Raw genomic sequence first — 12523 nt, forward strand, 5'->3', positions numbered from 1 at the left:
TATTAAAGTATATAGTATAATATTGCAAGAAAAACTAACCTTCTATATTTTGAAAATTATTTAAATCTAGCATACGATCCATGGCACTGAAACGTCTGTTAAGAGCTTTTTCTATACATTCCATAGGCTCTAGTTGACCCTTTTTAAATGGACTTATATTCATCATTAGGTAATACACTACCGTTTTATCCATATGTAACTGTGGTGTGAAATCTGTGGTAGTATTTGTTGGTGGCGGTGGAGCTTCAAGTCTGGGTATTTTTATTTCCAAATTACAAGTATCAACCAAGTGCTTGATTTGAGAAAAACAATTGCGCACCAAAAACTGATGCTCTCCAGAGTTAAACTAAAAAATTTTATAATTTAAAGTAATTTTTTAAAAACTATAAAAATTTTTAAATTTACCTTATAATAACAAGGATAAATATCACTTAAGGTATTGGAAATTGTGAGAAAAAAATAATCAAATATTTCTTCCTTGGAAAATTGATGTGTTTCATCTGGAATCTTTAGAAAAGTTATTAGTGTTAAACATTTCTTATAAAGTAAAAATTATTAATACAAATTTACCATAAAAGCATGCCAATCTGTACTGTTTTCGAATTTATTTATATCCGTTTTATTAGACCAATCAATGCGATAACCTTCAGACTCTGTTTGCATTAGATTATCCAGAGGTGTATAGTCACTGGAGAGATTTTCCGAGGGTATACCATCCTAGAAGATAAATTTTTATTTTTACATCCATTTTAAGTTTAATGAAATCTGTTTACTTACAATTTTTTTAAAGTTTTTCAATACTGGTCTTAAGCATTCCGGATATGACACTGCCTTTGTTAGCGGATTGCCCTGTAGCATTAATTCGTCGGCTTTTAAAGGTTCCAAATCACGACATGTACGACTGGGTGAACGTAACTTGAAAATATATTTTTTTTATAACTATTTAACTGAAAACGCAATGATCTAAAACTCACCATATTATCCCTCAAATCAAGTATGGCAAATTGTACGCCACTAAACAGCTTCAAAGGTGCCAAGGTATTAATTTCATTACTACTTAAAATAATACCATTAATAGTACGAAATTGCTCATCGTTACGATAAATCAAATCACAAACACGCTCCAAAACTCCCCGATTACTCAGATTGACGACAACATCATAAAAATCAGGATTTTGTGCAAATAATGACAAATTTAAAATACCATCTTCACCATTGCGATGTTCCATGCGCCCATACAAAGCATTTAAAGCTTTCGTCACCTGACTTATGGGAGAAACTTGACCATATTTAAATTCTCCCACATTCAATTGTACCTTCAAATGAATAACAACACCTTTGGGTAGATGTAGGCACAAGTTTCGAGCAAATAATTTATCCATGGCTGGTTGACATTGTCGTACCAAAAAACGATCTTCTTTGTTGCCACGCTTTAATATACATATGGTTATTGTTATACAGTTTTCTAAAGAATACCCTTTAACTTACTCTATAGGCTACGGGATAAAATTCTTCACCCTCTACCGCTGCAAATATGGCCTCCAGTATGGCATACTTACCCTCTATACCCATAAGTTTACCATAATGCTGTACAACAATTTGATGCCAAATAAAGCCTTGATTCATTACTTTCTCATCATACTGTTTACATTTGTAATAGGTTATGGCATTCCGATAGTTGATCTCTATGCTCATGTGATTGGGAAAGTGTAAAACTTCATCTAGGGAGTTAAATTGTTAGAAATTGTTTAATTAAAAACAAAGTACAGTGTGGCTAGCAGTGATAATCATTGACTAATTTGTAAAATATTGATAATTGAGTAAAAAAATGTATATTAGTTCCGTTCTAGTTTAGTGCGTTATGGTTTTAGTTCAGTTCATTTTTAGTCCAGTATCAGTTCAGTACTACTACAGTTATTGTGCGGTTTAGCTTTTCTTCTATTTCACCTGTATTTTCCATGTAAAGCGAACTACATGGCGCAATTTTATAGATAACACCTGCCATGTTGGCCTATTTCAACCACTGGGTGAGCTTTTGCAACGACTCATCACCGCCCCATTGTTTCTTACGCGCCGGTGGCTATTTAAGTATATGAAATTTCCGGTCCAGTATACATGCACTTTACTTAAGTACTCGAGCTATCTAATCTCTTGCCATAGTAGTCCCGTTAGGGAAGGACAGGCGTCATGAGCAAGCTCAATCTAACCCCGACAAAGGAAAACCTTATGTCGCCCGACCATACTACTGAGATGTATTCCCGTTGGAGAAGGACAGTTGTCATGAGCAAGCTCAATCTAACCCCGACAAAGAAAAACCTTATATGTTTCCCAACCACACTACTGAGATGGCTTTGTTGATTCGGCAACAGCACCTAGGGGACGAATTGGTAGTCCGAAACACGAATAATTTTAATTGTGAAGACTTATTTCTGTGGCCGCAAAGACCTACTGTGATAAGTTGAGCATGTTTTAGAGTAAACTCCAACACACTCAACCATGAAGGAAAATCGCTGATAAATTTAAGAAAGGGTAGTGACGACCTTGCATTACACTCCGTTTTGCCAAACATCAATTGAGCACATCTCCTCCGCTGCTCCAACCATCACTCCATCCGTCAAATTCATCCGACTAACCTCAATACAACTCAGAATACAACAATCCAACAGATACAAGTACAAACAACACCTCGTATACCCCATCATTGCATTATCAGCTCAAATCCAACATTTTATTAATCCACAGTCATGCTCTGTAGTGTGTACCGCTCCTAGAATATAGGCGATAAAAGAAATTTGCAATGAAAATTATATTTCACCGTGTATCAATCTTTTAACCAAGCACCACCTTCCTGCGAGTTTAGGTTTAAACCACAGCCACTACGTTGATTCTGAAGGAACCTCAACCACCTGACCAGTCAGGACACTGTCCTGTGGGCAACTGGCCACCCGTAGAACTAGATTATGTGGTGCTCCGGTTAGACCCCATGTCAAATCATACCAAGGACTAGCCGAGGAGTAAAGTTTATAGTCCGGACAGATTAAAGGTACTGGTAGCATGTCATACATCAAGGAAACATGCCCCGGGGGGAGTTCAACCCGATACAGTTCGAGATTGTCCGTAATTTTAATTTCACATAGTATTGTCTGAGTTTATTGGAATTACTATAATATCAACTCATCTTTCAGACAGCCTGTGGCATCTGAACAGATATATTGTCACATTAAACTTACCTGGACACTTTAAAGTCGACATTTTGAAAAATAATTTACAAATAATTAAAGATTTCGACCGGCAAAATAATGCAACTGTTTTTTGTTGATAACTTCTTCTTTTTCAACAATTAACTACAATTCACTAGAAATTGATGACACCTTACTATGATGTTTGCAGCGTTGGAAATGCATAAAATTCAAAAATATTTAATGTTAATGCAAAATTAATGCATTAATTTTAAAAATATTTAATGTTAATGTATAAATAATGCAATAAATGTAGACATGATAATGTTAATGCAATAAACTTGCATTAACATTAATTTTTTTTAATGTTGAAAAAATTGTTAATGCTTTAACTCATTTAATGCATTTATCCCAGGTCTGCTTATTTTATTATTCACAATTTCTAGTTAAATTTGTAGTTTTTAAATAAATAAGGTTTATGACACAATTAAATTATATAAAATAAATAATAACATAAATTAGATATATGTTGTATTGGTTTTAATTTAAGTATAACATTTATGTTTTGTAGTTTGTCGCTTTAATTGTAATTTTTCTTTGTTATTATTTATAACTGATAAGCAACAAGTTGTCGGCAAAATTCCTACTATTACTGTTAATTTTTAAGTTTTTGCTTAATTAATAGTAATTTTTTGTAAAATGCAACGTTTTTTAAAAGTTTTTCAAAAGCCCACATGTAATATTATAGGCATGATCCATGTGGAAGCTTTACCGGGTAAGTATTTATGGTTTTGTATGAAATAAACGTATATATTACTTAAATTTGTTAACTTATGATTAGGTACACCTCTTTATAAAGGCAATTGGTCGGAAATTATAGAAAAGGCTAAATATGAAGCTAATATTTATAAAAAATATAAATTGGTAAGAAAAACGTTAATTGTAATGAATAATTTGAAAAATGTTGAAAAAAAAAATATAATGGTTATTGACTCGAGGAGTCATTATTCAGAATGATCCTTATAGTGCTGCAATTTCTCCTGTTTTAGGACTCAGTTTTAATAGAAAACATGCATGACATACCCTATATACAAGAGCATGAACTGGGACCCGAAACGGTGGCCTGTATGACACGTTTATCTCAAGAAATAAGGAATATCATACCAACCAGTAGCATGCCTATAGGTATACAAATATTAGCCTGTGGCAATAAACAAGCTTTGGCAGTAGCCAAAGCCTGTAATTTGCAATATATAAGAGCAGAAGGCTTTGTTTTTGATCATGTAGCAGATGAAGGTTATACAAAAGCTTGTGCTGGTTCTATACTAAGATATCGCCAACAAATTGATGCTAAAGATATTTTAATATTTACCGATCTAAAGAAAAAACATTCAGCTCACAGTATAACACAAGATGTAACATTGCTGGAGACAGCCAAGGCGGCAGAGTTCTTCTTAACGGATGGTGTTATAATAACGGGTATAAACAATTCGGTAATTTTTCACTATTAAGACTGAATTTAGAGATTTCTAGGTAACGCTACGGGAGAAGCGGCAAAACCTCAAGATTTATTGGAATTAAAAGGTAAACTACAAGTACCTTTAGTGATAGGTTCCGGTATTACAAAAGACAATCTTAAGGACTATTATCCTCACATACAAGCTGCCATTATAGGTTCACATTTTAAGCTGCAAGGTTTGTGGAGCAATGAAATAAGTGAATCCGCTGTTGAAAAGTTCATGGACCAAGTTAAAGCGTTAATTATATGAATAGTGTTTTTTAATTTTATTTGTTAAAGAAGAAATGTTTAATATTAAAAAAATACAAAAAATCTTTTTAGAAAAATGTGTGTATGTATGTATGTAGGTATATATAAAAATAATCTCCTTGATGTGTATAAAAATGAGTAAAAAATTCTTAAAAAAATCATTTAAAATAAATTAGCAAAAAAATCATAAATTCTCTCACGCAGGGAATTACGTGAGCCTTCAGCAGTCCTCTCCCCTGTTCCCAAAGAAGCTACTACTTCTCGTTGAAATTCAAAAGCTGCTGGCGGCTGTTCTTTATATAAATTATCCAAGGAGTCATCAAATTTAACTCGTTTCTTTTGGGGTGGTGAAGATATTTTAATATCTTCAAAATTCTCCTTCAAAGAGGCTGGCAAACACCAATTTGTAGTAGCGTCTTGTGATCCCTCAGAGGCCTTAACACTATGATTACTTTTATTACTGCCATTACTAGATCTGAGAGGAAATAAAACATCACGAAAGTTACCACCTCCCTCCACCGGTACATAAACCTGCAAAAGATCTTCTCTTTGCACCGCTCTAGGTATAGTATTGTCTACATTTTGTGTGCGAAAATAGGATTTTGAATCAGAGTAACGACTGGCAAAACCATAAGTAGGATCATGATCATTGATATTATGGCCTACAGGCTGTACATTATTGACATTTTGCTTTTGTTGTTGGAGATTTTGATTAGTTTTCTTAAGAATGCCTCGAGTATTGGAGCGCATTTTATCATTCGATATAAATTTATACAATTTCGATAAACGTTTTTCTGGTGTAACGGTTGTTTGCTGTTTATGACGTAAAATATGTTCTTCATTTTGTTGAACGGTAGGTGGCATAGGAGCTGCTCTCTTAAGGGGTTTATTATTGTTGTTGGCGCTTTTGCAAATTTGATTTGTATTAGATTTTTCCATTATATTTGTGGTGGCAAAGGGAGTTAATTTACGTTTGCCGCCACCACCAAAGCATGATTTTGCCACAAATGATGAATCAACTTCGGTTTCGTCTTCCGAATCTGTGGCACGATTTTTATTACGAAATATTGTATCGTATTCCTGTTGGAAATTAAAATTAATATACATAAATTTCTAAAGCTTTATTTTGTAAAAGCTTTCCAATTTATTTCCAACTTACCGATTTCTTTTGCTTTGGACTCAACATATAGTCCGAGCCAAAATGTTTAATGCTATCCTTTTTTCTTAAAGGCGTACGTTTGCTGCTCTCCTTCCGTAATGTTTTGCGACACTGAATATGCAAGTCAATAGCATCACGTATGAAACCAACCCAGGCACGACACACTTGCAAATCTTGTGAAGCGAAAATAATGCCATCACTTTGACAAGTAATTTTAAAATTACCCGGCAACAGCTCATAGACTTTACATTTCTTCAAAGGGAATATGCAACAACATTCCAAAGAGTTTTCCACTATAGTATTGGGCGATCGTTCCTTAATAATCTTACAGTACATAAAAATATCGGACATGAGTACACAATAGCGTTTTATTTCGCTGCCATTACGGGTGACCTTATGCAGTACACCCTCTCTAATAACTTTGCGCGAAGGCTTAACGATATTGGGTGAACGATTGACTAAAGAATTTTGTAAATTTATAAGCAATTGTGTAACCTCTTGGTCTTCTACACAGGAATTGATATGCGATACCGTACTTTCAATTTGTTTCACCGATTCCTTAAGCAACTTAAAATCAGCATCGGCAGGACTGGTATAAAGTAAAACCTGCTCCAGTAAAAGTTTATAACGTGGCACTCTTTGTATGGGCACAATCATTAAGGAATTCAGTTTACGCTGCAACTCCGGACGAGACTCATTTATTTCCAAGAACTTACGAAAAGCTGCATTTTTCGAAGTCAACTCCTGTAAAACTAACAAAGCATTGCGATAGTCGAAAGCGTAAACTGAATAAAGTTTAAAGAAGGGAGCCATTTTAAGGAACGCTTGGGCCACATTATCCATGTCCGATTCTAGTTCTCTCAGAAATTCACCATTTAAATTGTGTATCATTTCAATTTGACCAAAGAGTGTGGTATGACTGGCATCATCTATAAGCTGCTGTTCCTTGAGAGGTTTTACAAAATACTCCATTAAAAGTTCCAGTTGTTGCAGGTAAGCCTTTTCCGAGGTAATAATTTCCTGCACCGCTTGTAGACGAAAATTACGCCTTTTATCCATTTCCGTATTGGGTGAATAGGTAAGGGGTGAATTACCCGAACCACCGGCCAACATGGAACATACTACATACTTGTATTAAAGCATAGTTCTTTTATGGATTACTCCTTTAAAATACTTACCCTTATTCCTAGTTTTTACCGTCAATAGATTACGTTCCTGCAACACCTGACGCAGTTCGCGGCTAAAACTCAAAGCCGTCTCTGGCGTCCGTGGTGAAGCCATTTCATTAACAGCATTATTGCAGGGTCTTTTTATGGGTGTATACATTTTATTAGATCTATTCCTAATAATTTTTGTACTGCGAAAATTTTAATTAAAGTTTTTAAACTAAAAAAAATATATATCCTTTAATTAAAACAGATGCCTTGAAAAAAAATGCTGCGGCCACAAATTGAAAAATTCAAATTTGACAGCAAAATAATAACAACTCAGTGTTGCATCTGTTTGTTTCAAGCAGCATTGTCAACATAGTGCTTTGTGTATTGTTTTTAGTGCTTTTAAAACTGTTCAAAGCAATAAAATATAGAGTATAAACATTTAAAAATCTACATTACAAAATCGAGGAAAATGCCCTTTGTCGAAAAATGTCGATAAATGTAACTCAACTTTTTTGTCCTAACAAAGTCAATAAATAATATTGCCAATCTTGTAAGAAATAATAATCGGTTTTACAAATAAAAGTCGAGAAAAGTCTAAAAAATCAAAAAAGTCAAAAATATCGAAAAAGACGAAAAATGTCGAAAAAGTCGACTTCTCATAAAACACAAAAGGTGTAACTGCAGAGTAATGTTGCAGCATAGTGTTTTCATACTAAAAGTTGATTCAGATTAGGGTTCTATAGTTGAAACGAAAAGTCGACTTTTCGACTTTTTGCATTTAGTTAAAAGTCGACTTTTCGACCTTTCGACTTTTTCCATTTTATGAAAAGTCGATTTTTCGACTTTTCGACCTTTTTCATTTATTTAAAAGTCGACTTTTAGACTTTTCGACTTTTAGTATTTTATAAATGGTCGACTTTTCGACTTTTCGACTTTTTCCGACTTTTTCCGACTTTTTTCGACTTTTCGACTTTTCGACTTTTCGACTTTTTTCGACTTTTTGACTTTTTTCGACTTTTCGACTTTTTTTCGACTTTTTTCGACTTTTTCCGACTTTTTTCAACTTTTTGACTTTTTCCGACTTTTCGACTTTTCGATTTTTTACGACTTTTTGACTATTTTCGACTTATTTCGACTTTTTTTCGACTTTTTTCGACTATTTTTTACTTTTTTCGAGTTTTTCCGACTATTTTAGAGTTTTTGACCTCTTTTCCACTTTTTTAAAATATTCGACTATTTTCGACTTTTCGACTTTTTTCGACTTTTTTCGACTTTTTTCGACTTTTTTCGACTTTTTCCGACTTTTCGACTTTTTTCGACTTTCTTCGACTTTTTTCGACTTATCGACTTTTTTCGACTTTTCGACTTTTTTCGACTTTTCGACTTTTTTCGACTTTTATTTACAAAGTCGACTTTTCGACTTTTTTCATAGACGATAGTCGAGTTATCGAGTTTTTGGGAACAAAATAGTCGACTTCGACTTTTCGACTTTTTTCGACAAAAAGTCGATTGTTCGATTATTCGAAAGTCGATTTATAGAACCCTAATTCAGATACATTAAAAATTATAAAAAAAAATCTTTGAAAACGTATATTAAAATAAGTTTAAATTATTATTTAATAATAAATACAGAGGGGAGAAAAAATAAAAGTAATTTATTTAAAGGTTCGTTTAAAACTTTTAATTTTTTAATAATTATTTTCTTTCGAATATTTAGTGTTTACATTTTACTACTAGCTGGCATCACCGCTTTAAACAGCTGTAGCAAAATGTCAATATTTAAAAACAATAACAAGAGGTGAAACTCAACTGTCAAAGGACCACTAGAAATGTCAAAATAAAGTAAAAAATAAGAAAGTATGTGTAAAATAGTGTATAAAAACTGAATATATGTGAGAAAATTGGAATTTTTTATATTTAACGTTCCACTCCGACTCTTTACCTATGACAACATTCAATCAGGAAGACGTCATATAATATTTTTTTGTTTTCGTGTAAATTGTTTAAAAAATTTTTGTTGTCGTGTTCAATATTAGTGTTTTTATTTTAATAATTAAGGCTTTTAAAGCTCAAAATGCAAACAAAACTCAGTGTAGAAGAACGCATTTTGGCTAGAGTTAATCAGGAAATCGGTAGTGACTTTAAAAAGTTGCACCGAGCCTCAGTTTTGGTAGAGGACTACAAGCAGCGCTTAGAAAAACTTAAAGATAAGGTACTACCTAAAAATATCAACTATTTAAATTTAATAATATATTAATGCATTAATTTTAACCATTAGCTTAACTATGCATCTGAACAAAATGTGTCCAGTTTTAGATCGGCCATCGAGACGAAAGAGCAGGCCTGTGATAGTATTGATTTCCAAATGACCAAACTGCAACAGTTTGGCAAGAAACTTGCCGCTCGCATTAAAGAATCGAATAATGCATTTAAGGGGGTAAAACCAGACTTGGAGCAAGTACGCAAGTTACAGCAATTAGTACAGTATTTACGTATAGTTCAGGATATACAGGAAATAAGGTAAGTGTTTGTATAATATCTTCCATTTACAAGTAATCTTAAACCTTAATGTACTTATTTTGTAGTCATTCCCTTACCCAATCCCTTAACGGCAAAGACGAAGCCAAACTTATAAATTTATATTTAAATCTCTATGAAGAAAGTGACTATGAACATAGCGTTATAGGACGTTTAAGCAGCGTAGAGGCTCCGTTTCTTAAATCTTTTGCCATACGCACAGCCATACATTGGCATGGTTTATTAAAAGAGCGATTTACAAAGTAAGTTCTTTTGTATTAATAAAATATTCGTTTCGTTAATAGTAGAAAACAATTTTAGAGAATTTGAAAATGTTCTAAAATCTATGAAATGGGGACAAAAAGAACAGGATCCCTTAAATTATAAACCTTCAATGGATAACATCAATAAGGCGCAATTGTTGGCAGAATATTTATTTTTGGTAAAGTATTAAAAAAATCATAATTGAAAAGCTATTAAAATCTGATTAAGTTCCAGCTTAGATCTAATTAGTTCTAGTTGAGTTATAGTTTTGTCCTAGTTCGGTTCTATATTATAGTTTGGTTCCATATAGTTAAATTCCTTTTAACATCAGCTTTTCTTTTTAGTTAAAATCACCAGCAGAAGAAACAGAACCTTTGGAAATGATTACATCCAGTATAATATGTCAGCCCATGTCAACAGTTACCAAATACTTATTGGCGCCCTACAGACAAAGGTATAGATTATTAATACTTTTCAAATATGTATGTATGTAATTTTCTTTTAAATAATCACCTTTTAAGATTCATGTATCATTTCACGGGCGTTAAACAAACTAATCGTTTGGATAAACCCGAATGGTTTTATACTCAAATACTAAACTGGGGCAAAGAGACACACTTGTTTGTGGGCAAAACATTTCAACCAGCTGCCGTTAAAGCTGGTAAACTAGATTTCAACATAAGGGTAAGTGGTAATGTATTTAAAATGGTTAAAATTTATAATTATTATCAACATATTAACAGCTTGAGTTTATGCGTGGTTTAGTGCAACTAACCATAGAAAAATTGGCCTTAGATATAGAAGAAATAAGTCGAGATGAAAATCTATTTGCCCATTTATTAGATGAAACTTTGGCTTTTGAAGCAGAGTTAAGAGAGAACTTTGGCTATCCCGCCAGTTTTACCAGTGCTATATGTGTTGTTACCCAACCAGTTTATTTGCTAAAATGGATTTCCTTAGAAGAACGCTGTAAGTTGGAGGTTTTTATAAAACATTTGTTTAAAATTGAATTAAAACTACATTTTCAGTTTGTTCTGAGAAAATGGATATGATACTGCAGGCTGAAAATCCCTGGCAACTAATCGATCCCAATATTTACGATGATGAATTAAAAATTCCCAAATGTGCTGATCAATTTATACGCCTACTGGAGGCTATAAAAGATCGTTATTATTCTCTTATACAACCAGGACATCAATTACAATTTCTTACCCTACAATTGGAATTAATAGATAACTTTCGTCGTAGACTGGTGCAACTGCACAGCAGTGGTTCTGTGGAAAGTATAACTATATTAAATGCCATAAATTACATAAAAATGGTACTCAGTGAATGGGGTGAAAATGTCCATTATCTACATTTGCATGCCGCCTTGGTAGGTCCTAATGCCGAAGAAATCAGCTCGGTGTTTGAACACCCCGTGGAGGAACTAGAGCATTGGACTCAACAACTTTTAAAGAATCTAGCCACCAAAGCTGTCAATGAAATCAAAGCTAAATCAATGCCGTATAGACACGATTGTTGGCCTTCAATGCCCGAACAAAATTCTAAGGAACCATTTATACTCTCACCCAGTGCTGGCGAAATGTTTCAAGTTATGGTTACCGTTTTGCATAATTTAGAAAGGGAACTTTCGGCTAATCTATTCAATTTAACTTTAAGGCTTATAGCCCAACAAATTGATGATTATATGCTGGATAGTATGATCATGAATACGAAATTCTCACCAGCTGGAGCGGCACAATTTAATTACGATATGACACGTAATTTGTTTGCACTATTTGGACAATACTGCCGGCGACCTGATTTACTGTTTAAAAAGTAGAATTATTTTTAAAAAAAATGTGAACAAGTTTTATTGCTTCTTTTTAAATTTCAGAATCCATGATGCCAATAAACTGTTGAATGCTGCTCGCGGTACTGCCTTACTGTTGCACGAAAATCTTCAGGCTACTAACAATTCCCTGGAGGATAAAATGAAGGCTTTAAAAGAAGTTGGCATTGTAAATTTTAAACCTAAAACTTGTATTGAAGTTCTCGAAAGGCGTACAGATATTCGCATGTTTTAAGAGTGTGGTCTGGTAGAGATAATAAAAGTTTGACTTTTTTACTTTTAAAATATAAAAACAAAATACTTTTGTTAAATGAAAACAATTAATTTTCAAAGGAAGAGTGTATGTGTAGTAGCAGCTTTAGTAGTACAGAGCACATTCCTGTGGGATAAATTTATCGAATTTCTGACTAGACTGTAGTCTAGAATATGCACTAGAGTATAGACTTGATTATGGACTAAATTATAGACTAGATTATAAGCTAGACTATGGTGGTATATTAACTACTATGTGGAATATTTGTTAAAAGTTAGATATAGCAACGAAAATGTCGTGGTAGTACTGTGGTATTTTTCGATAGCAAAAATTACCAAACCTGTGGCTACCCTGTGCTTATACATAGTTTTCTGTCTTTAATTGTCTTTTCT

General features: G+C 33.3%; 4 protein-coding genes across 4 annotated transcripts in view; 2 read left to right on the forward strand and 2 right to left on the reverse strand.

Moving 5' to 3' along the window:
• The window catches only part of LOC119607972 (nuclear RNA export factor 2), a 34273-nt gene extending 30827 nt beyond the window's left edge, over positions 1-3446 (reverse strand). The window contains exons 1-7 of the mRNA XM_037962152.1: positions 3231-3446; positions 1489-1721; positions 975-1430; positions 778-915; positions 571-717; positions 406-507; positions 40-346 (exon numbers count right to left, since the gene is read on the reverse strand). Coding sequence (XP_037818080.1) covers positions 40-346; positions 406-507; positions 571-717; positions 778-915; positions 975-1430; positions 1489-1721; positions 3231-3252 — 1405 coding nt within the window. The 5' untranslated portion in view covers positions 3253-3446. The remainder of the gene's footprint in view (positions 1-39; positions 347-405; positions 508-570; positions 718-777; positions 916-974; positions 1431-1488; positions 1722-3230) is intronic.
• Positions 3447-3632: 186 nt separating this feature from the next.
• Positions 3633-5044, forward strand: LOC119607979 (uncharacterized protein F13E9.13, mitochondrial). Its single transcript, XM_037962158.1, has 4 exons — positions 3633-3954; positions 4021-4103; positions 4229-4658; positions 4713-5044. The coding sequence occupies exons 1-4, from the start codon at positions 3879-3881 to the stop codon at positions 4946-4948; spliced, it is 825 nt and encodes a 274-aa protein (XP_037818086.1). The 5' UTR covers positions 3633-3878; the 3' UTR covers positions 4949-5044.
• Positions 5039-7591, reverse strand: LOC119607978 (putative protein tag-52). The gene is made up of 3 exons (XM_037962157.1): positions 7285-7591; positions 6107-7227; positions 5039-6027 (listed from the first exon to the last, which is right to left on the reverse strand). The coding sequence occupies exons 1-3, from the start codon at positions 7430-7432 to the stop codon at positions 5110-5112; spliced, it is 2187 nt and encodes a 728-aa protein (XP_037818085.1). The 5' UTR covers positions 7433-7591; the 3' UTR covers positions 5039-5109.
• A 1602-nt stretch (positions 7592-9193) lies between these two features.
• Positions 9194-12176, forward strand: LOC119607982 (RINT1-like protein). The gene is made up of 9 exons (XM_037962163.1): positions 9194-9475; positions 9542-9783; positions 9849-10043; positions 10102-10222; positions 10389-10498; positions 10566-10728; positions 10788-11013; positions 11073-11865; positions 11924-12176. The coding sequence occupies exons 1-9, from the start codon at positions 9338-9340 to the stop codon at positions 12111-12113; spliced, it is 2178 nt and encodes a 725-aa protein (XP_037818091.1). The 5' UTR covers positions 9194-9337; the 3' UTR covers positions 12114-12176.
• The last annotated feature ends 347 nt before the right edge of the window (positions 12177-12523 follow it).

Source organism: Lucilia sericata, unplaced genomic scaffold (assembly GCF_015586225.1).
Source record: "Lucilia sericata isolate MDLA Ls3-8-SP2 unplaced genomic scaffold, ASM1558622v1 Contig000770F_arrow, whole genome shotgun sequence".
In the NCBI taxonomy this organism is placed as follows: domain Eukaryota; kingdom Metazoa; phylum Arthropoda; class Insecta; order Diptera; family Calliphoridae; genus Lucilia; species Lucilia sericata.